Below are 24,689 nucleotides of genomic sequence, written 5' to 3' on the forward strand. Positions count from 1 at the left end.
GTGGCGGGTCTCTTTTCGTACGACCAGAACGTACACACTTGGACTCCAGCCAAAGAGGTCCAACAGGGTTCACATTCTCATACTCCGGTCAGCTTACTGTCGCTCGATTACTACCGACAAATAAAAAAGACAACAGCACAGAGATATCACCGTTTCACAGGGCCACGAGTATGCACTACTCAATTCTTAGGTAACGGACAATGATCATGTTTGCGGTGCCTGGCGGGATTCCTCATGTGCCTAGCGATCAGCCACAGCAGGAAGGTGAACAGGCAAACAAACATTAATGCCACCACCGCCTTGTACATCGCAATCATCAGGGTCCAAGAACCATGCCCTGAAAAAGAAGAGGAAACCTAGAAATTGCTGGAGGTTCAAATGCATACTCTGAATCCATACATAAAGACACAATAGATTCGGCATACACGCCATTTAGGCATTTCGCACCACCTCAATGGCATATCATGGGAATGCAATGCGTCTCATGGGAAATTAGCCCACTCACTCAGTTGTATTTTTTGTCCCCCCCTCTGTTTAAGCTTTATGTAGGGCTGTCTATAAAAAAAATGACAATGTAATTTTAATTTCGGTATTCCTATTTCTGTTCATTTTGTTAATGTTTTGCTATGTTCAATGAGAATCAGAATGCATCCTATGAATTGTCATGGATAATACCCACGGTCTTATGCTCGGTCTTACACTTATACACAGATAGTAACAAGATCACCTGTGTTGGTTTGCAAAAGGACTCGCGAACAGTCTCGGAGCTCCGCCTTATATCCTAATTGTGTGGCCTCCCCCAAGATGTCCTTGGCCAATCACAATGCTCTAACTACGGGCTCTTGACGTTCACGCCCACGATGGCAATACGATATGTTCCATACAGTAATCAAGCTTTAGTACAGAAGGGTTACATATTAAACATTAGTTGCATGAAGTTACATTTTATTCATTAGTTATACAAAGTGAGGTCTTTCATTAAAATCCATTCATCGCCTTGTTTATTAAACTAGATCTTAAATCACCATGACTTACCACATGGGTTTAAGAGATGAGCCCTGTGAAAGCAATATTAATTTAAACAGTAAAATATGTATTTGTAATAGTTAAAACCACTTTATTTGTCTGTGGCATATACAGTCAGGGTGTGATTTGCCGGTGGGGATGGTGGGGATTATCCCCCCCTCTGGTTTACACGTCCTACCCTCTGCTGAATTATTTTTATCCTCGGTGGGGATAAAAATGATCCCCCCCACCGAAAGTATTTTCACCATTACATCGTAATAATTAACAACCAAAATACACAGGGTCCGTCTTCATTTTGAAACATTTTAAAATGTTTCTCAAAATTATCCCCCCCTCTGTTTTTTTCACAAATCGCACCCTGTATACAGTCATAATCCTAAAGCTGGTAGTGTCTGATTTTAATCAGGTTATGGTTACCTTAACTCTAATTTGGAGCCTACAGAATATATATTCTGAAACCAGACGAGAAACCATAGGAGGGCGTTTCCTCTCACCGTGACGTGAGCCAGCCGTGTTTGAGGGGCCACTTATACGTAAATGAGGGGGGTGGGGGTATATCTTTTGTAACACGTGAATGAGGAACTCTTGTTATTGTCCCTCAGAAGGCAAGCACTTATTGACCAAGGAAAGCCCGGTAATATCAACTGTAAATATATTACCTCATATTCTTGTATAATTCATGCTTTAAGTTAACCTTACTTATACTTGTATCTAAGTGAACTGAGAGATAGCCTGATGTCATTGACTACAGAGGGATGTCTGTCTGATCCTCTGAGCTGTTGAATAACAATGGAACAAGGTCTGGAGGGTCTGAAGGTCTCACCTGTAAATACCCTTTACCTGAACTGTCTGCTATTGGGTCCTACCTGCCTGCCTGCCACCCGCTAACCGTGACAGAATGATCCGACCTGAATTGGACCCAGCGGACGCTCTTTTTGCTCTGAGTTGGAGGCTGTGTTGGGGCGTTCGTGCAGAGCTGTCGCTTCAAGGCCCGGAGGGTGCCTTACCCGAGTGGGCAGTCGAGCTTCTCAACCCCACAGTTTTTTTTGCCAGAGAGCTATAGGCCACTGCCACCGGACTTTGGCGATCGTCTTTGTAGTGTTAATGGATTTATAGGACACGGGATGTGATGTCTCCCCCTAGTGGTTAGGCGGGGGAGGTTGTAAACAGGCACTTGAATAAAGTCGTGCTTCAGGAGTACGCGCGGGAAGCCTCTCTCTCCACTTATTTCCGAGTTACAACTACCTAACTCTACATAGTGTCAGAAGACTTCAGTTACTCAATTCGGGTGAACATGAGATTTGGTTTGGCCAAACTAACTGGAGAGAACTCACGTCCGTTTTAGTCAGTTTTGAGTTTTTAAGTTTTCAGCATAGCTAACGGTTGCGGCGGTTGGGAAGCTAAGATGGAGCGATTCCAGATCCTCCCGCCACCCAAGTTCGACTTCACAAAGCCAGAAGAGTGGCCCAAGTGGATTCGGAGGTTTGAGAGGTTTCGGATTGCATCGGGTCTGGAGCTACAGTCGGATGAGAACCAGGTGAACACTTTAATCTATACTAAGGGGGATGACGCGGAAGACATTGTCACTTCACTTCGTATGACGGGGAAAGAAGCAAGCGAATACATCACTGTGAAGCAGTAGCTAGAGGGACATTTCGTGGTGAGGAGAAATGTTATTTTTGAGCGTGCCAAATTCAACCAGAGACAGCAGGAACAGGGGGAGACGGTGGACAGTTTTATCACTTCACTCCACTGCTTGTCAGAGCACTGCGGCTATGTGCAGCTGCATGACGAAATGATTCAGGACAGACTGGTTGTGGGCTTGCGCGATAAAAATCTGTCGGAGAAACTTCAGTTGGACTCAGAGCTGACGCTTGAGAGGGCGGTGACGCGCGCGTGTCAGAGCGACAGAGTGAAAAAGCAACAGGACCTGTTGAAGAGTAACTTCAAGGCAGAGACCACGGACGTGGACAGTGTTCAAACAAAAAACAAGTTTGACATAGGCAGAGGGAGACAGCAGAAAATGCAGGTTAGAACAAATGACAGAAGCAGTTATCACACACAGCCAGGTAACCAGACGCGGTGCATGTGGTGTGGTAGAACGCCAGCACACAGCAAAAATCAGTGCCCAGCTAGAGATGTAGCATGTAACCAGTGCCAGAAAAAAGGTCACTATGCAAAGGTGTGCAGATCAGGGGTTCTCAACGAAGTAAATACAGCTGAGTCAGATGAGGAGGGAATCGCTTTCCTAGGCACAGTCAGCTCAGAGGGTGAACCCTGGCTGATCAACCTTAATGTGAATGAGCACACAGCAGTATTCAAGATAGATACGGGGGCTGATGTGACAGTGTTATCTGAAGATGATTTTAAGAAGGGGCAGTTTCCAGAGCTAGAGAGCGCAAAGAAAGTGCTGCAAGGTCCAGGTCAGACGCCCATCACGGTGAGGGGAAAATTCACGGCTACCATAGGGATGGACAGTAAAAACACTACACAGGAAGTGTATGTAGTCCCAGGTCTGAAGTTTAACCTGCTGGGACGTCCAGCTATTCAGGCACTTGGACTAGTGGCTAGAGTAGACACAGTGGCACTGGATTCAGTCGAGAGAGTCAAGGAGCAGTTCCCCAAACTGTTCAAAGGGCTAGGCAAGATGGAGGGGGAATACAAGATAGAGCTTAAAACAGACGCCAAACCATTCTCCATATCAACCCCACGTCGAATCCCGCTGCCTCTCATGTCTAAGGTGAAGATGGAACTCTCACGTATGGAAGCGATAGGGGTGATATCAAGGGTTGAACAACCCACAGACTGGTGCGCCGGAATGGTCACTGTGCCGAAGCCAGGCAAGGATGAGGTGCGCATCTGCGTTGATCTGACGAAATTGAATGAGTCCGTCAAGAGAGAGAGACACATGCTCCCGTCAGTCGAACACACACTTGGACAGCTAGAGGGCGCCAAAGTATTTTCAAAAATCGATGCTAACTCAGGGTTTTGGCAAATTCCCCTTGCCAAGGAGTCCGCCCTCCTCACAACATTCCTCACTCCCTTCGGGAGGTTTTGCTTTAATCGCCTCTGCTTTGGCATATCCTCTGCACCTGAACATTATCAGAAAAGAATGTCCCAGATACTGGAGGGACTTGACGGCGTCCTGTGCCAGATGGACGACGTGCTTGTGTACGGAGACACACAGGCCCAGCACGACACACGACTGTTGGTGGTGTTGGGAAGACTGCAGGAGGCAGGCGTCACACTGAGAGGTGAGAAATGTGAATTCTCAAAAAGCCAACTTAAATTTCTCGGACAGATCATAGATGCAGTCGGCGTCAGAGCAGATCCTAACAAAGTGAGAGCAGTGACAGACATGGAGGAGCCGGACGATGTGAGCGGAGTGAGACGATTCCTCGGAATGGTGAATCACCTGGAGAAGTACTTACCCCATCTAGCAGAGAAGACACAGCCACTCCGGGACCTGTTGAAGAAGCAAAACATGTTTCAGTGGGGGCATGATCAACAAAGAGCATTCAATAACATCAAAGAGGAGCTGAGCTCACCACCAGGGCTGGCGCTCTACAACGCAAAGGTAGAGACGGTCGTCTCAGCTGACGCGTCATCGTTTGGCCTAGGAGCTGTGCTACTCCAGAGACAGGAGGAGGGCCACCTCAAGCCAGTCGCATATAGCTCAAGATCACTCACGGACACTGAGAAAAGGTACGCCCAGATTGAGAAAGAGGCCTTAGAGATCACATGGGCGTGCGAGCGTTTCTCAGACTTTCTGGTGGGCATCAGGTTCCATGTGGAAACAGACCACAAGCCTCTGGTTCTGTTACTGGGTTCAAAGAGCCTGGATGAGCTCCCCCCACGCATTCAAAGACTCAGAGTGCGGCCGGCAAGAAGTTGGCCATGGCAGATGTGCTGTCAAGGGCGCCGTTGAGGGACAGGGGGCAGCCGGAGCAGGAGAAAGAAGTCAACCTGTATGTCAACATGGTCATGTCAACCCTCCCGGCTACGGAAAAGAGGCTACAAGAAATAAGGGAACACCAAGAACGTGATGAAATACTAAGCCAAGTGAAAGCGTACTGTAATGAGGGCTGGCCAGACAAATCCACAATAGACAAAGCTTACCTACCATACACTCAGGTCCAGGAGGAACTATCAGTGGAGAACGGCTTACTACTAAAAGGAAGTAGGCTAGTTATTCCCAAGCCACTACAGACAGACATACTTAAGAAACTGCACGCAGGACACCAAGGCATAGTAAAGTGTCGTGAAAGAGCCAAACAATCTGTCTGCTGGCCGGGACTGTGTACACAGCTTCAGAAAGTGGTCGAGGGCTGTGACACATGTGCAAAGGAAAGAGTCAACCCCAGAGAGCCACTGCTTCCTACAAAGTTTCCTGACAGACCATGGGCAAAGGTGGGTGCTGACTTGTTTCAGTGGAATGATAATCAGTACCTATTGGTGGTAGATTATTTTTCCTGTTTCATTGAAGTAGCTAAACTGACATCAACAACCTCAGTAGCAGTAGTGGAACATTGCAAGTCCATCTTCGCCAGGCATGGCATACCGTCTGAAGTCAGGACAGACAATGGTCCCCAGTTTGCGTCTGAATACTTCGCTAGGTTCGCTACACAGTGGGGGTTCACACACACAACGTCCAGCCCCAGATACGCTCAGAGCAATGGAGAGGCGGAATGCGCTGTGCGTACAGTTAAAGACCTCCTCCAGAAGGAAAAAGACCCTTATTTAGCCCTCATGGCTTACAGAGCCACCCCACTCGCCAATGGATACAGTCCAGCACAGCTGTTAATGGGCCGGCAGCTCAGAACAACAGTTCCGGTCACTCTGTCCTCTCTGAACCCTGGCTGGACTGACATAACCAAACTCAAAAAGGAGGAGCAGAAGAAGCGACAGAGATTGAGTTGGAACTTTAACAAAAGACACAGAGCTCAACATCTCCCAAGTCTGACACCAGGCGACCATGTCTGGGTAAAGGATACGAAGGAGAAGGGGACAGTGATAAGACAGGCGGAAGCACCAAGGTCATACGTCATAGACACTCCCAGAGGAGTCCTGCGCCGCAATCGAAATCACCTCGTCACTACTCCAGTGGCGCCAGCAGCGCAGACCATCCTACCAGAGCCGGAGCAACCCACTGGTCAGCCAGTGACTCCAGATCAAACAGGGCGGGGCCCAGTTCAGCCAGGCAGTCCTGAGCGTCCCGCACGCTACCCTGCAAGAGAGAGACAAACCCCAGGGTACCTGAAGGACTTTGTGGTTAAATAGCAGGTACCCCTGGTAAGACTGGGTGGTTTCTACGGGGCAGAATAAATCCCCACACTCAGTAGGAGGTTTGGGCAGTCTACCCCACCTTCTTAGTTCAGTTTTGCCAATAAATGTTCATATGCTTATTGTTCATGAAACATAGTCTGTTTAATAACTTTTCAGGAATGTTCGAGACTGGGAACAGTTAACCTTTTCAATATAGTCTGTTATAGTACAGTGTTGTTAGTCAGATATCAGTACAACTGATCTTAGAAAGGGGGATGTAATGTTAATGGATTTATAGGACACGGGATGTGATGTCTCCCCCTAGTGGTTAGGCGGGGGAGGTTGTAAACACTTACTTGAATAAAGTCGTGCTTCAAGAGTACACGCGGGAAGCCTCTCTCTCCACTTATTTCCGAGTTACAACTCCCCAACTCTACAGTCTTAAGCCTCCACGCTCCTGCTTCCAGCCGAAGCCCCCGGTCTCCTACTTCCAGCCTCTGCCTCCGGGCCCCAGCTACCAGCCTCCTCCTGCCTTACGGACTAAGGCAGGAGGAGTGGGGGTGGTGAGTTCGGAGTGCCATCTGGTTCCACATTACTCTCCAGCTCCTGAGCTGACTCCGGTCCCCGAGCCGTGTCCGGTTCCTGAACCCACTCCTTCCCGAGGGTGCCCCTCTTCAAGATCTTCCAGACCTTCCAGAAGGGGCCCGCCCTCTACCTTGCCTTCCAGAGGGGTCCCGCCTTCTAAACCTTCCAGACCTTCCAGAAGGGGCCCGCCCTCTACCTCGCCTTCCTCCAGAGGGGACCCGCCCCCTACCTCGCCTTTGTCTTCGCCGATGCCGGCCTCCAGAAGGGTTTTCTCGCCTTCGCCGCTGCCAGCCTTCAGAGGGGTTTCTTCGTCTTCGCCGCTGCAGGCCTCTGCTTGCCCTCCAGGCTGTCCGCCTGAAGCTCCCTGCCATGCCCTGGTGCATTATTCTGGCCGCCCGCCTGACACCCCTCAGTTCTGCCCCAGTCCAGTTCCCTGGCCAGCCAGTCACCCGTGCTCTGCCCCAGCCCATTTTTTTTGGTACCCTCATCCTGGCTTCCCTCCACCCACCCTATTTGGGTTTGACTTTCTTTTTTTTTCTTTTGCTTGTCGTGGGTCGCCTGGTAGTCGACCCTTAAGGGGGGGGTACAGTCATGGTCTGTCTGTTTCCTTGTCTTGGTGTGTTTCCCTGTGTTCCCTGTTTTACTTTGGTATCTCTGTCTTGTTTCTCCCCATTTCCTGTCAAGTTTCCCTCCTGTGTGATTACTGCTCCCTCCCCTAATGTGTTTCAGCTGTTCCTCGTTGCGTGCCCTGTGTTTGGTATTCAAGCCCTTGTCTATCCTTTGTTCCTCGTCGGATCATTGTGGTTTGTGGTGAGCTGTGTTACCGGTGTTACCTGCGTCAGCTGTGTTTGCGGTGTTCTCTGTGTTCCTTGCCTTTTTGCGTTAATAAATTACCCTTTACCTGAACTGTCTGCTATTGGGTCCTACCTGCCTGCCTGCCACCCGCTAACCGTGACAAGATTAACTGATCAATCAGCATCAGAAACCTCTTCCTTGGGTGTAATGCGATCGGAGAACAAGATTCGATTAGATTAAAAATTCATATTAAGTGGAATATTTAGATTTATTAGATACAATTTGATTTAACTCAAATTGAATTATTTTAGATTCGATATAGATAAAGACTTGTATTAGAATTTAGATACAACCAACCAGGCTCACGAAAATACGTGACACTGCCTCGTCACGTCATTTAATCTATTCAATCGTGATCTGGGACACGTAATTACAATTTTTTGTGCCAAAAAGCATAAATTTCAAACTCATTCTAAAAAGTAGAGATAAAGCAGCTACCTTTTTTTCCGTCGCGGTTTGTCTACAGAGCAGCGTACCTGCATTAAATATATCTGTGAATTGTCACAATTTCTCAGAATCAAAGGTGAAAGTAGAAACGGGTGGGCAAAAGCTGTCATATTGTTAGAAATTTGTGCTTTTTGGCACAAAAAAATTGAAATTACGTGTCCCAGGTCACAAATGAATAGATTAAATGACGTGACAGTGTCACGTATTTCCGTGAGACTGGGTTCATACAACAGGACCTCTTTGATCCATACCCGCTGATGTCTTGCAACAATAACCTGAAAGGTAAATCAAAATAGTTTAGAGCATAGGATTATCTGTAAAAATGCTAATAAAAGATATTAAGAAATATTAAGATCAGAAAATCGCAACTATTTGAAATTCGGGTAGGATAGTCTGGTAACATATGTTAAAACCTAAAAGAAGGAACTGATGTATTTGTCTTTCAAGCCTTTTAAATTTATACGGACACCTTAACCTAATACCATCTCCAACCAACCCAAACCCTAACATAGGCCTATTACTAACTTTTAATAGAGCCAGAGTCTACCATGATTATGACCCAATATTAAGGACAGGAAAAGTTTGAGCAATATTTGCCACTTGAAGTCCTTAGTCACTCTTATATGTTAGCTTTGTAAAGCGGATTGTTCTTATCCCTAATAAGCAAAATATCGTGTTTATTATGCTACACTCTCTCTCTATTTCTCCCCATTATTACATTTAAATGTTTTAAAATGAGAAGTGATGGTTAGATTAATTGGGAATCAAATGTTTGTAGCAATTACTGTCACAAGATACTTTTCATGTATTTAATTATTATCAATAATGGGTTCATTAATTATCTATATTTTTAAACATGACAAATACTTTGTGTGGTTTATTATTTAATTTGGCAAGAAGCACTGCCCTCTAGTGGCCAATGTATGAGAACCAGGAGAGACGCTGACTTCGCTGGACCATAGCATATTCTACTACATGGTTCTCTTTAGCTGTGACAAGGAGAACAATTAAAAAAATGGGTCAAAATGGTGAGGTCGGTACATCTTTTGTTTGTTCAAGCTTAATATTTTCTTTTTTCATTTCAGCTATACCAGTCCTTGCTTACTGTCCTGGAGGTCTTTAATGTAAGACTACACTTGTCACCTCATGTTTAATACATTGATCTGCATGCAAAACCCTCTTGTAAGGTGTAATTATCTTCTCTCTTAAGTTTTACTGAAGGAAGTTGTCGGTTCTCAAAAAGAAGAGTTTTGTACACACCCTTCTATGATTGCTGATTTGCTCTCCGCATTGGATTCATTAAAATGTTGCATATTTTCACATCTGTGCAGTTGTGTGTGTGTGTGTGTGCTTGTTTGCCTGCATGCATGCACATTTTTGTATGTGTTCATTGCAGTTTCCCACGTTCACCGAAGGAAGTTCCATTCACATAAGAATTTGAATGGCTTAAGATCATGACAAATGACAATTGCAAGAATATAAAAAAAGTTAACATACTTTGATTATGATCCCAACACTACGCAATAAATAAAACTATTAATAGTAGTACAGGTATTACGATCACTATTTATAGTATTTTCCGAAAGCAGAATAACTCTTAATTCTGATCATCTAGGCCCTTACTGAGTCATTGTAATGGTAGAATACATGGCAGAGTCTGTGTCCGTTATGAGAGCCACACCCTTGGAATCATTGTTGTGGTTCACTTTGGAGTAGAAGACACCGGGCTGCTCTGGTCTGGAGGGGACCAACACACTCTCATCTGGTTGGTCCTGAGGCTTTGGAAACCCACTGACATTGGAGTAAATAGCGCTATCAGGGTGCGGATTGGTCAATGAGGCGGGAAGGAGGCTGTTCCTCCTAGGGTCTCCTGGACATTCATTGGTGCTTTGGTTTTTGTCTGCAAAGAAAAAAATGACAAGATCCAGTATAGATATATAGTAGTGTAGTAAATGGCTTGACGGTGATTGTTTCCGGTCGGTTCGTTGTGGAGGATCACTGTGGTGGGTCTGTTTTGGTCATACCCGAAACAAACGAGGCTCTTCTGCGTTTTATCCTGCAGAAGACCAGAAGAACCAGAGCCAGCACCAACACAGCAACACCAAGGGCTGCTCCTATATATGTCCACTGATCTGTTGAGATAGATTACTTTTTTATTCATTTATCCATTCACACACACACACACACATACACACACATACACACAAACACACACGCACACGCACACACACACACACACACACACACACACACACACACACACTTACAAGACAGATCACCAGCAATGCTTTGTCCTTCTGAGCTTTCATTTTTGAAGTCTGTTTGGCGTCCTAAAATAAGAAAGAACGAAGGAGAGAACGATTCCATTGACTATAATGCACAGTGCCATAACAAAACCTGTTTATTATGCTTCCAATATTTACCTGTTGGTTCAAACTCTGTTGTAATTGTCTCTTGGACAGCAGGAACATAACTCTTCACATCTTTAATAAAGATCGGTTGAACAGAAGAAGCAGGTCGTTAAATGGAATACAAAATCTCGTAGATGTGGTAAACAAGCAGGCTACTACTATCTCATCAAACCTAGAGGCTTAATTTGGTCACGCAGTTTTAAGTCTGATAGCTGTTTCCAGTATATGTGATTGTGCTTCCAAAACAACACACACACGCAAACACACACACACACACACACATACACACACACACACACACACACACACACACACACACACAGAAGATTTAAAAGAAGATTGCAGAAGATTTAGCATTTTTGAAGCACCTCCTCAAAAACTGAAAATAAAATAAATAAAAATAACCTTGCTCCAAAGAACGAAATGTAAACCAATGCATTCTGAATGGGAGTGTTTCTCCGATTTTTCCATGCTACACAGAACGAAATGTAAACCCATATAATTTAAATATAATTAAATTAAAGCGTGTAACGAGGAAATGAGACGATCTAGTTGTGGGCCAGCAGAGGCTGAATTTTAACCGAATTTGGCTCATAACCTTATTTCTTTTAGATCGTTTTTATATTATTAATAGTTTAATATTTTCTGGTATACCTGAACCACACTTACAAATTGGAAGTGGATTTTCAGCGGTCAATTAGGCTACAGATGTTATAACGATAATTGAATAAAAGCTACATGGTCTAAATATTAGAGGCTAACTAAATAATTGTATATTTATATATATAATATACATATATATATTAATATTAAATTAATTCAATATTAAACCAATGCATTTCAATCGGGAAATTTTTTTCGACTTCAGAAGGGGGGGCGGGCTGCGCAGGGCACGCTCTAGCATCATCTTGTTATAACGATAATTGAACAAAGCTAGGCCTACATGTCTACTTATAATATAACTAAATCATTTTATATTAAAAAAAATATATAGGCCTATATAATATATATTTTAATATTTAATTAATTAAATATTAAACCAATGCATTTCAATCGGGAGATTTTTTTCGACTTCAGAAGGGCTGCGCAGTGCACGCTCTCGCCCCCCATATCGTTCTATTTCCCACAGTTTAGACTTGTAATCAATACGTTTCTTTTGTATTCAACGTGACTCCTTTCATTTTTTCATCACTGTCTGGTGGCTAGTAGGCCTAGGCTATAACGCCACTCTGAGAGATGTGCACGGACACATTTAACTTGGCAGGATTATCTGAAATAATTCATTAAGTTATCATGTTAGAGAGGTCATTCCCCCTCCTGAGTGTGTAGGGTGTGTATTCTATTCTTTTCAATGGGGTTGCGTCCACGTCACTTGACTGTCATGGTTGCCATGGTGGTTGTTATCGACCGCCCCCTCTGCTCCTTACATGGCTCTAAAAACCACGCGGCAACGGAGCTGCCGTCAACTGTGTTGTTGTTGTCGTAAAGTAGGGTCCGCTGGTTAAAAAATAGACAGATATTCCAAGGTTTCCTTAAAAGGCACCTTGGATGTTTTTATTTTCTGCAGTTTAGACTTCTTCTATAACCTGTTTTTGAAAGCAAAACAGCAAGCTCATTGATTTAACGAGGCATGGTTATTTGAAACAATTAATTAAATGTGTGAGAGGTCATTCCTCCTCCTGAGTTTGCTTCCTATTTATGTCTAGTGTACCCCTACTGTCCACAAGCACCCCCCCCCCCCCCATATGGATTTGGAGAATTGTTACCACGTCCCAGTGGTGGTGGTATCATATATATGAAAGAGGGCATTCAATTATACTACAATGATCAATTAGGAGGCCGAAGCCCTAAAGGAAGTGATGCAAAAGGTGACTGAATCGAGAACATTTACAAGTAAGCTATACCTTGGGGTCTCTTATATATCAAAGGGGGTCTCAAAGGATGCATACGCATCAACCTGTGGTTCCAGCCCTACAGGAAATGACTCAGCAAGTGCTCCATCTCGTTGCACCTCACCCAGCGGCTCGCTTGCAAGATTTTGGCCTGAAGTTCTTCCCAGACCTACAGCCTAGCAATCCAACATATCTGAGAATCAAGCCTCTCTTTAAGAATGACAAAAAGTTATGAGAGAAAGGCACATTAACTTTTTGTTATCTCATAAGCGGCGTGGTGCCGGCTCCTTTTGACCTTTTGACCCCAGACTTCAAAAACTCGGCCACAGGCCAGATGTTTCTACGCACCTTAAGCCACAAATGTACACCTCCATCCCACAAAAAATGGGGACTAGAAACTAACCTCTGTCTTATGTACATTTACTCTACTGTTGGAGGTCATGCCCCTTTTCCGGCCTTTTAGAGATAGCTAAAGCTGCCAAAATGTTTACACACATTTCCCGGGGTCCCGAAAACGACATATCCGAGATTTGGATTTCTAGCCCTTAGAGAAAAAAGGTTTTCCCAAATGGACTGTTATTTGGACAAAGCCCCTCAGAAGTGTTGCCTGCAAGACCTAGTGGTTCAGAATGTGGTGGAAAAACAGTTTTTGAGATTGGAAGGTCCTACCGCCCTGAAATTTGAATACCTTATTCTAGGGCCTAACTGGGACCCCCGCACCGAAACTTGGCCCGGTCGGATCCTGAGGGCAGGGAGGGGGGGGGGGGGGGTCTGAGGTTTCGGGTTAGGATTAGGTTTAGGGCCGGCTTCTTCCCAGAGACCCACAAATAATTATATATGATACCACCACCACTGGGAAGTGCCAACCATTCTCCATATACATATGGGGGGGGTGCTTGTGGACAGTGGGGGTGTACACTAGACATAAATAGGAAGCACACTCAAGAGGAGGAATGACCTCTCACACATATTCAACTAATTGTTTCAAATAACCCTGCCTCGTTAAATCAATGAGCTTGGTGTTTAGCTTTCAAGAATAGGTTATAGGCTGTGTCACTATAAAATCTGTCCATGCGCGTCTCTCAGAGTGACGTAACAAACCACCAGACAGCGATAAAAAAAAACCGATTCAAGTTCATTAAAAAAGTAACTTATTAATTACAAGTCTAAACTGCGGAAAATAACATATTCCAAGGTGCCTTTTGAAGGAAACTTTGGAATATTTCTATTTCCTAACCAGCGGACCCTAGGTCACGTGACGTTGACGCAGGTCTATTCAAAAGAAAAAAGGGCACGTAGGCATGTCACATGTTGAAAGCCATTATGTATTTAATTAATTAAATATTAAAATATATGTTATATATATATAGAAATATACAATTTTTTAGTTATAATATTATAAGTAGACATGTAGGCTTAGCTTTTCAATTATCGTTATAACAAGATGATGCTAGAGCGTGCCCTGCGCAGCCCGCCCCCCCTTCTGAAGTCGAAAAAAATCTCCCGATTGAAATGCATTGGTTTAATATTGAATTAATTTAATATTAATATATATATATATATATATATAATATATATAAATATACAATTATTTAGTTAGCCTCTAATATTTAGACCATGTAGCTTTTATTCAATTATCGTTATAACATCTGTAGCCTAATTGACCGTTGAAAATCCACTTCCACCAATTTCTAAGTGTGGTTCAGGTATACCAGAAAATATTAAACTATTCATAATATAAAAATGATCTAAAAAAAATAAGGTTATGGGCCGAATTCGGTTAAAATTCAGCCTCTGCTGGCCCACAACTAGTGTTGTAAATTCCCTTAGTTCCATTAGTTCGTTTATTATATTACGTATATAATGCGTATATATATATCGTTATTTCTGTTCAGACATTTGGGACAGCCCAGATAGCGCCGTAGGGTCCTAGAGTCACGTGGTGTACGGGGCTACGTCAGAGCTTGTTGCGCGCGACCGCATAGCACGCCACGATAAAGAATGCGTTCGTGAAGAGTGAGTAACATTGTACTGTAGCACGTATATTTATGAATATTTATGTATGATAAATATTATATGCAGTCCGCAATTCGGTTCCATATTAGTGGGTGTGATTTTATGTTTGAGCCGGTTTCCACTATTGTTTAGTTGATTCACTCACGAATTGGGTAGCTATTATATGAGCCTGTACCTCGTGTAGCATTGTGTATACGTCACTCGGCGGCGCCATTATCGGCTGTTATATTGCGCTGTGCTAACGTGTGTATTTGTTATGTGTATATAGCATTTATGGGGTGTTAGGCCCGATGTTTAGGTAGATATTGTAATAAGTATGTTTATTTCTTATTCTGTCTTACAGAAAAACCATTCATTCATTCATTCATTCATTCAATCATTATTCATCGTTCATCCATTGCTTGATTCCTTGGAATTCCTTTATGTCACCGCAATATTGAAACAATATAAACAACCAGAACTGTTCCCTGTGTATGCGTCTACTCTCTGACCGGAGTTGCCGTCCTGGATAAAGTGGTCCCAGTAAAACACAGTAACACAAGCGTATTCTCCAATAACTAGATCGTCTAATTTCCTCGTTACACGCTTTAATTTTATTATATTTAAATTATTATGACCATGGAGACTTTATTTGCATGAGTTTACATTTCGTTCTGTGTAGCATGGAAAAATCGGAGAAACACTCCCATTCAGAATGCATTGGTTTACATTTCGTTCTTTGGAGCATGGTTACTTTTATTTATTTTTTTATTTTCAGTTTTTGAGGAGGTGCTTCAAAAATGCTACATTTTCTGCAATAATCCAAAATCCAATGGAAAAACCCGTTGGCTTGTTGTCAAAGAAACCCAGGGCGACGCTAAGCTCCGTGTTATAACATACGTTATCCCTCCACCACTCTAAACTGTAAAAACACATGTTCAAGTTGAATGATGATTAGGGTGCATCAAAAAACACAATTCTTGAATTTTGATATGGCTGGGTGCTAAAAGTGTTCCAATATATGTAGAAACAACACATGCAAAATATTTTTCCAGTACATGATGATTTAGGGGCGCCACCGCACATCTGTTTTTGTTGGATAAAGTGGTTAACAGGGCTCAATGGTTGCCATGGAGATCTGAGGTAAACAATACTACAGCTCAAGGAAACTAAGGTGATCTTTCTGTTTGAGGTGATCTTTCTGTGTTGGGTATGTATTATTACATATTCCAATCAAAGCTGTAGTTGTGTCTTTGTATAGTTATTTAATCATAAGTCATTTAAGCCATGTTTATAGGATTTGGTGCTCATTACATCTAGGTAACGTTAGCTAGCAACAGTTTGCTATCTATGTTAGCTAGGCTATTAAGCTTAACATCAACAGTATTCTAGAGTGGACAATGTCATATTCAGAATATAGATGTCTCATGTTTATTGAGAGTAGCATTGTAGTTGTTACAGTAAATTAACATTTTAAATACAAGTATATTTGCAAGCACAGCTAGCTACTCTGGTAGTGATGTAACAGTAAGTTATGATGAAGTTAGACTATGTACAGAAAAAATTGAGGCTTATACAAGAATGGTTTATCATAATTGTGTGATATTAAGTATGGTAAGATATGATTTTAAACACTATCCTTGAGCTTGTATCCTTTTCATTCTCAGGCACTGCACAACACAATCCACCCCAGGATCCAGCTCTCCTAAGATGCTGCTCTCACCAACTGGTCCCTGCCAGACTAGCAGTCGCAGCCTGGTCTTTGGTCTGGGCCCCAGCATCACCAGTGGGGATGGCATCATCACCGGTGCCAAACTGCCAACTGGTCGTCAGATCTTACGCTGCATGCTTGCCAAGAAAACTGGTGCAAATGGAGCGTTGTCGCAGTTCGAGGCAGCCAAGGTTGTCCTGGAGCAGGTGCGGCCAATTTACAAGAAAGCCAACATCCCAATGGTCAGCGATAAGCGTGCGTGCCACAAGATGGTAGACTTAGTCAATGCTAACAACAAGCTGCGGAAAATCTCCCAGGCCAAGCGCTCCAATGAGAATACAGCGAAACAATTGGAGAAAATGGAATGAAGACTTGATGCCACATTTCCGCTGTGGCCTCCAAATATTGAAAAGCTAATTGATAACCAAGAAGACCTAGCTTTCTTGGCCAGCATGAAGATTGACAGAGTCGCCACATTTGGTGTATTGGACAAAAAGCTGCAGCTCAAGGTGAAGCGGCGAGAGGAGCGTCAAGCTGCCGCAGCAGTCAGGCAGTCCCACTGTGAAAAGGAGCTGGAGGAGATGACGGCAATGTCCATCTTGGAGTCGGAGAGTGATGAGGAGTCAGAGGAGGATACTAACACAGTCTATCCACCATCTGAGGGCGAACAATCCCACAAGCACAAGAGTGGAACAAACGTCTTCATTCCACATGACATCCTTAGCCGACCAAGTGTCGTGTCACTGGCTACAAGGTTGAAGATGTCACCAATGCAACAGGCTGCCTTCACGCGTGGCCTTGTTGCAGAGTCAGGCGGTGAATGTACACATCTCTCTGCATCTTACGCAACAGCTGACCGAGCAAGACGCAAAGTGCTGGAGACAATCAGTGAGGAACAGCACAAGCAGTGGACACCAACTCCGTTGTGCACCCTACACTGGGACAGCAAGTTAACACCGATGCTCAGCAATGTGCGCATGTTGGAGGAGCGTCTTACAGTGGTCGTTGGAGATGCAGAGCGGCTGAAACTGCTTGGTGTCCCGGCATATAAGAAGCAGACTAATGAGGCATGTGGAGTGATCATTGCCCGGTTGACATGCAAGTTGCTGCAGGACTGGTGCTGCGCTGACCAGGTTGTCAACATGGCATTTGACACCACTGCGTCAAACACCGGCCATCTCACAGCAGCCTGCATTGACATACAGCTCTCACTGGGCCGACCACTGCTTTGGTCTGGTCCTCCTGAATCAGGTTTTCACAGACCTGAAGGTGGAGACATCACGCTCGCCAGAGGTTACCTTGTTCACACATCTGAGAGAGAAATGGAACCTGTTACCACAAGAATCCAGCAGCCACTGGTCCCGCTACATTCCTGGCAACACTGAGCAATCAATCCTGGGCAATTTACGTGCTGAACTTGTCAGGTGCACAAAAGAAGTCAAAGACCACAAGCGAGGTGACTACCATGAGTTTGTGCAGCTGTGTCTTGTGTTTCTGGATGCAGATGGTGAAGAGCAGACTGCAGTGACCTTCCAACGACCGGGAGCGCTCCACAAGGCACGATGGATGGCCAAGCTGCTCTATACTCTCAAGCTGGCTTTGATGGAGCAGCACATCGCGTTGCTTCCCCAGGGCACAATCACCACACGGCAGCAGGTGCCGAAGATTCGGGCATTTGCCATTTTCATTACACACATCTATGCAAAGTGGTGGTTGACCTGCGGAAAGCTGTAGATGCTGCCTGGAATGACCTGACACTCTACCACCACCTGCAGGCATACAAGGCTGTAGATGAGGGCATTGCAGCATCAGCGATCAAGGCGCTGGAGAGGCATCGCTGGTACTTGACAGGTGAGATGCTACCCCTGGCTCTCTTCAGCAGCAAGGTGCCTAATGATGACAAGCGTGCACTTGCTAGAGCGATCTTGGAGCACAAGCCCGCTGATCTCCCCATGCACATCCCTGAGCAGCGCTTTGGCACTGGCTTTGGCAATGTGAAATGTGAAGGAATGGGCGACCAATGCTGCATTCAAAAAAAGTGAGGTCAATGTACGTGCAATGAACGTGGTCAATGACTGCCAAGCGTGGCGTCAAGCTCACATCCGACTTCGTTGCAGTGGCAAGGAAGGAGCAGCACCTGCAGAATGTTCTGCAGGCAGTTGAACATGACCGCAACCAACAGCCAAACCTTCGTCGCTGCAAACGCAAGCTAATCCCTGAATAGGACCGTTACTCTTGGGTGGCGGGTGGGGAGACATATCTGGGGGGAGACGCACTGGCTAGGTTCAGGTTCCATTTCCTCTCTCTTTCTCCCTGGTGATGTTGCTCAGTGGAGCAGTCTCTGGCACAGACTGAGCAATTAAGTTTGAAGTTTAGTTAGTGTCAGCTCTTACCATTAGGCCCTGTTAGTTGCCAGTGAGTTAGCCACTAGAGGGGGTTTGTTATTTTAAGTGTGTCAGTATCGCCCCTTGTGTTTAACAATAAAGTCAATTAAACTTTATATGTGTGTCCAACATCCATCACTGCTGCACAAAATTCAGGGTAAGGCCACGTGAACATGTCCCATTGACCTCCATTTATTTTGTCTATAGAACAAATGAATGAAGAATCTTGAAAGTTGAATTCTGAGAAATGCCGAAGTTACCCAAAGGGCAAACAAACAACTTTTACTTTGATAACCCTATAGAACATGTAACTGTATAAAATTTCACTGTACTGAACATTTCCAGGTCAACCTTTTGGCAATTAGACAAAAAATTGCACATTTTTCGAAATTTTGCCAAAGTTCATGTGTTAGGTGGAACCCCTAAATCTCAATAGAATTCCTCAAAACTTTGCAAAAGTCATTTTTATGATAATTCGAACAAAATGCAATGCCAGCCAAATTGATATTTTGAAATTAAAATTTCCCATTCAAATTTGATGCACCCTAATGATGATGCATGAATTTATTCTTTATTCTGCCATAGTATTTATCGAAAGGGGGGGGGGGCATACAAGTCTTTTTGGCCATGGATCCAGATCTGTTCCGGAGCATTTCTGCACCTCGGGCAACAGCGCAGGGTTGCAGGTCCTGCAAAAAAACGTCCTGCCCACATACCGTTCAAAATCCACCCAAAATGTCCTAGGAGCAGCCCAAATAAAAATATATTCCATTTTGGCCAATGTTTTGAAAGTAATAATATTTGAGGGAACTTTTTCTTCCATTTTTTTTGTTGTTGTAGCAGCGAAATGCATTGTGTGTGTGTGTGTGTGTGTGTGTGTGTGTGTGTGTGTCTCCACTGCCCAACCCCGCCAATCCTCTGGTGTTTAATAGTTCTGACTGAGTTTTCATAAAGATTATACAATACATATTACACCCCAACTCTTCCTGCGGTGGGTTTTGAAAGTAGGGGAAAACCGTGACCCGCGCCTTTGAGGTTTACACCCGCGACTCTGTTTTTAAAACAACCCGTGAAGCTTGCAACCCTGCATTACCGTCACCTTCGCCGCACTGGCAGCGATGGGAAGTTTCCAAATAATTATAATTTATGTATTGTAGATAACCAGGAATTTATGTATTTTATAACCTTGTTGGTTGTACTTTCTTCAGGCGCCTCCAAAGCGCTACGCGCGGATACTTTAGGTATAACACGCTATTTTACATTGAAATGCGACTTAATCCAGTGTTCACGAAAACGTACACTGTCAACGTATGCTTTTGGGTACTGGGTTGGGCTGTGACGTGCTCTGCGAAACTCCAAAAACAAACCGCGCGCGCACACACACACACACACACACACACACACACACACACACACACACACACACACACACACACACACACACACACACACACACACACACACACACACACACACACACACACACGGATTACCAGAAATGCTTTCTCCTCGTGAGCTTTCATTTTCGAAGTCTGTTGGTCGCGCTACAGAAAGTAAGAACAAAATAATGATTCCATTTACTATACTGCACAGTGCCATTACATTTTTTTTTATTATGCCTCCTATATTTACCTGTTGGTTTAAACCCCGTTGTAATAGCTTCTTCGACAGCATGAACGTCACTCTTCTCCACTTTAATAATAATGGTTTGAAAGGAAGAAGCAGGTCGTTAAATGGAATTATGTTAGATGTGGTTAACAAACAAACAAACCACATCTAACATAAGTACTAGTTTGGTCAGATTAGATACGAGATTGGTAGATAATTTAACCTATGAACTACTAGTCAAAAGTTTGCAGTCTGATACTACTTTCCGACAAAAAAAGGGGAACTAAACCAGTCCTCTCAAAGAGGAAGTATATTGAGCGGTCAAATAAAGAAAAAATACTGGTAAAGCATAGAAAAGGGATTCTCTCACCATCGTTCACCTTGAGATACACTTTCACATATGTGTCGGGACCGAACCTTTCTATCCCACACCAATAAGTCCCAGTGTCTTCCAGGCGCAGATCCCTAATAGTTGTGATGAATGTGTTTCCCTTGTCTTCAATAGAGTACTTATCCGATCCTCCCGTCTCACTTCTTATGAGAACGTCCTTGTCACCACATTTTCCATTACAGAAGTATTTGATGTTGCTATGCGCATTGTTGTGATTGCATTCGATTCGTACTGTTCCCCCGACCTCTCCATTCACAGTCAGGGCCTCCGTCCAAGCCATCCAACAGCCTATCAAAAATCAAACGTGTTCTCTTTTATAACAACCACTCGATGATGTACAGCAACAACAACAACAACAACAACAAAGCTGAAGATGGCAGGTTCAAGGTGGATATAACAGAGAGTGAGCGAACCTTACCACTCAGGAAAAAGAGGAATGGGACCGTGGCCTTCATGTTCCTGAGACACCGCTCTGCTCCCCACAACCCTCCGCGTTGAAGTGCCACTTCCTCTACTGTCGATTAGCTTCCCCTTTCTTGTGAGCTGTTATATTCACTTTTTCTGAAATTTTGTTGATGCAACTTCCTGACATGGTTCATTTGAGCATGTTAGATATTAAAAGAGGTGCGGTCTATATATATATATAAAGACCACGAAACAAACTCAGGTAAAGGTTAAGGGTGCTTTATTCCATAAGTGATTAGTGCTAGGCATACACGTAAGTCAGGCAGGTGCAATATACAATTTTATTCACACTTACTGAAATCGTAGCCCAGCCCTAGCGCCCAGTAACATTACAACCCAGGGTCATTATTTGGATCAAACCACTTTCGTGGTTACCATCAAAAAATGTAACATCTGTGAATTAGTCAGGAAAGTGAAAAAAATAATGTCCCTTCCATTCCATAGGCCTATCATTTATGACATACAGATTTTACAAGAAATAAAGAGGGGATTGTAACTATTTTTCTTTTTTTAACGCATTGTGTACCCTCTCGTCGTTCAGGTTGAAGTTCAGGCTTTGGTAGTGACACGTCTGTCCGGAATCAGCCACATCGGCGTGTTCATTGAGGTCTATGGTGATGCAGGCGCTGACCGTCGGACGCCGTGGTTTTGGGGGGACAGTGTTTGACGCTGATGGTGGCGGGTCTCTTTTCGTACGACCAGAACGTACACACTTGGACTCCAGCCAAAGAGGTCCGACAGGGCTCACATTCTCATACTCCGGTGAGTTTACTGTCGCTCGATTACTACCGACAAAGAAAAAAGACAACAGCACAGAGATATCACCGTTTCACAGGGTGATATCTCTGTTCTTAGGTAACGGACTCAATTCTTAGGTAACGGACGATGATCATGTTTGCGGTGCCTGGCGGGATTCCTCATGTGCCTAGCGATCAGCCACAGCAGGAAGGTGAACAGGCAAACAAACATTAATGCCACCACCGCCTTGTACATCGCAATCATTAGGGTCCAAGAACCATGCCCTGAAAAAGAAGACGAAACCTAGAAATTGCTGGAGGTTCAAATGCATACTCTGAATCCATACATAAAGACACAATAGATTCGGCATACACGCCATTTAGGCATTTCGCACCACCTCAATCGCATAGCATGGGAATGCAATGCGTCTCATGGGAAATTAGCCCACTCACTATTTTTTTGTCCCCCCCTCTGTTTAAGCTTTATGTAGGGCTGTCTATAGAAAAATGACAATGTATTTTTAATTTCGGTATTCCTATTTCTGTTCATTTTGTTAATGTTTTGCTATGTTCAATACAGGGGTTTAAAGAACAGTGCATATAGTAAGAAAGCTGTCGATTGTTCATCAGAATGCATCCTAGGAATTGTCATGGATAATACCCACGGTCTTATGCTCGATCTTATACTTATACACAGATAGTAACAACATCACCTGTGTTGGTTTGCGAAAGAACTGGCGAACAGTCTCGGAGCTCCGCCTTATATGCTAATTGTGTGGCCTCCCCCAAGATGTCCTTGGCCAATCACAATGCTCTAACTACGGGCTCTTGACGTTCACGCCCACGATGGCAATACGATACGTTCCATACAGTAATCAAGCTTTACGTACAGAAGGGTTACATATTAAACATTAGTTGCATGAAGTTACATTTTATACATTAGTTATACAAAGTGAGGTCTTTCATTAAAATCCATTCATCGCCTTGTTTATTAAACTAGACCTTAAATCACAATGACTTACCACATTGGTTTAAGAGATGAGCCCTGTGAAAGCAATATTCATTTAAACAGTAAAATATGTATTTGTAATAGTTAACACCACTTTATTTGTTTGTGGCATATACAGTCATAATCCTAAAGCTGGAAGTGTCTGATTTTAACCAGGTTATGGTTACCTTAACTCTAACTTGGAGCCTACAGAATATATATTCTGAAACCAGACAAGAAACCATAGGAGGGCGTTTCCTCTCACCGTGACGTGAGCCAGCCGTCTCTGAGGGGCCACTTATACGTAAATGAGGGGGGTGGGGGTATATCTTTTGTAACACGTGAATGAGGAACTCATGTTATTGTGCCTCAGAATGCAAGCACTTATTGACCAAGGAAATCCAGGTAATATCAACTGTAAATATATTTACCTTATATTCTTGTGTAAATCATGCTTTAAGCTAACCTTACTTATACTTGTATCTAAGTGAACTGAGAGATAGCCTGATGTCATTAACTACAGAGTGATGTCTGTCTGATCCTCTGAGCTGTTGAATAACAATGGAACAAGGTCTGGAGCCGCCCCCCCCCCCCCCCCCCAACCTTCATTATTTTGTACCACAGAATACATTTGATTTAATTAATGAAATTGCTGGATGTGGGACCGCATGGTTGTGTAGAATACAGTGTGTTACATTACATTACAAACACACATAAACACATCCTTACTCAGTGCAAAGGTGAAGGTCTCTATTGAAACATCTGAAAAGAAGCCCAGACATGTATTTCAGGCACAACATGTACAGTAGGGATACTAATAATACAATGAATAACACAATTATTCTATGATAATTATTTATATAAGTGTTTTTATTGTTCTTTTGTTTTTCCCCCACAAATCATATCAATCAAATTTAATTTAATATCATGACATGACAGTTTAACACCTGTTGAACTGATGTTCCTACCTTTCAATCCGTTGAAAGCAGGGAAAGAATCCATGATGATTGTCCTTATAGGTCACTTATTACAAGCTGGCTTATTATTAACAACCTGTGATGTTTATTCGATCTTGAGATATTTAAAATGCATCCCTATTACAGTTCATCTCAATACATCCTCTCAAATGCTAGCTTGGAATGAAACATCCTGGACGACTTGGGATTTTTCTTTTTCTTTCACACGTATCAGCAGGTTGTCAAATGGAATAGCAAAATCTCGTAGATGGGGTACACAAACAGGCAACGACTATCTCATCGAAGCTAGAGGCTGGGTTTGGTCACACGTTTTAAAGGCTGATAGCTGTTTCCGATAAATGTGATTGTGCTCAATACACCCCCCCCCCCCCCCCCCCCCCCCCCCCCCCCCCCCCCCCCCCCCCCCACACACACACAGACACACACGATATTACACAACTGGAAATATTCCTCTGGCAATAAGTGTCCCCCTGGCCTACGCGTCCCTCAATACCCTCCATTTCCTGGCCCTGACAGAGACCTGGATCACTCCAGAGAACTCGGCCACTCCTGCTGCCCTTTCCACTGTTTACTCATTCTCACACACCCTTAGACCTTCGGGGCGAGGAGGAGGGACCGGACTCGTCATCTCTGCGATGTGCTCCTATCAGGTCCTTCCACTAGAACACTTGGCCAGATCTGCATTTGAACTCCACGCTGTCACTGTCACCCTTCCTATCAAGCTCTTCATTGTGGTAATCTACCGTCCCCCTGGTCCCCTTCGTGACTTCTATGACGAAATGGATGCCCTTCTCAGCTGCTTTCCTGAAAATGGCACACCACTCAATATACTTGGCGACTTTAACATCCTGCCAGAGAAGTTGCACTCACCTGAATTAACCAACTTTTTTGCCACCTTTGACTTAACACTATCCCCTTCTCCTCCCACACACAGGGCAGGGAACCAGCTTGA

At 43.9% G+C, this 24,689-nt stretch overlaps 1 protein-coding gene across 2 annotated transcripts; it reads right to left on the minus strand.

Moving 5' to 3' along the window:
* Positions 1-9,047: 9,047 nt before the first annotated feature.
* On the minus strand, positions 9,048-21,082 carry LOC307070462 (uncharacterized protein). 2 transcript variants are annotated; one of them, XM_079728935.1, is made up of 8 exons: positions 20,984-21,082; positions 20,550-20,858; positions 20,204-20,263; positions 20,065-20,115; positions 10,602-10,661; positions 10,446-10,508; positions 10,203-10,310; positions 9,048-10,078 (listed from the first exon to the last, which is right to left on the minus strand). In XM_079728935.1, exons 2-8 carry the CDS (start codon positions 20,848-20,850, stop codon positions 9,798-9,800), a joined length of 924 nt encoding a protein of 307 aa, XP_079585061.1. In that variant the 5' UTR covers positions 20,851-20,858; positions 20,984-21,082; the 3' UTR covers positions 9,048-9,797. The 2 variants fall into 2 exon arrangements, with proteins under 2 accessions (XP_079585061.1, XP_079585060.1); XM_079728934.1 differs by having other exon boundaries at positions 20,989-21,074.
* Between the last annotated feature and the right edge of the window lie 3,607 nt (positions 21,083-24,689).

Source organism: Pollachius pollachius (genome assembly GCF_949987615.1).
Source record: "Pollachius pollachius genome assembly, chromosome: 2".
Classification (NCBI taxonomy): Eukaryota; Metazoa; Chordata; class Actinopteri; order Gadiformes; family Gadidae; genus Pollachius; species Pollachius pollachius.

Coding starts and splice junctions, on each gene's coding strand:
- LOC307070462 (XM_079728934.1), bottom strand. CDS start 21,025: ATGAAGGCCACGGTCCCATTCCTCTTTTTCCTGAGTG. Junction 20,264..20,549: donor GTATCTCAAGGTGAACGATG/GTGAGAGAATCC, acceptor TTATTATTAAAG/TGGAGAAGAGTGACGTTCAT. Junction 10,509..10,601: donor AACAGAGTTTGAACCAACAG/GTAAATATTGGA, acceptor TTCTTATTTTAG/GACGCCAAACAGACTTCAAA.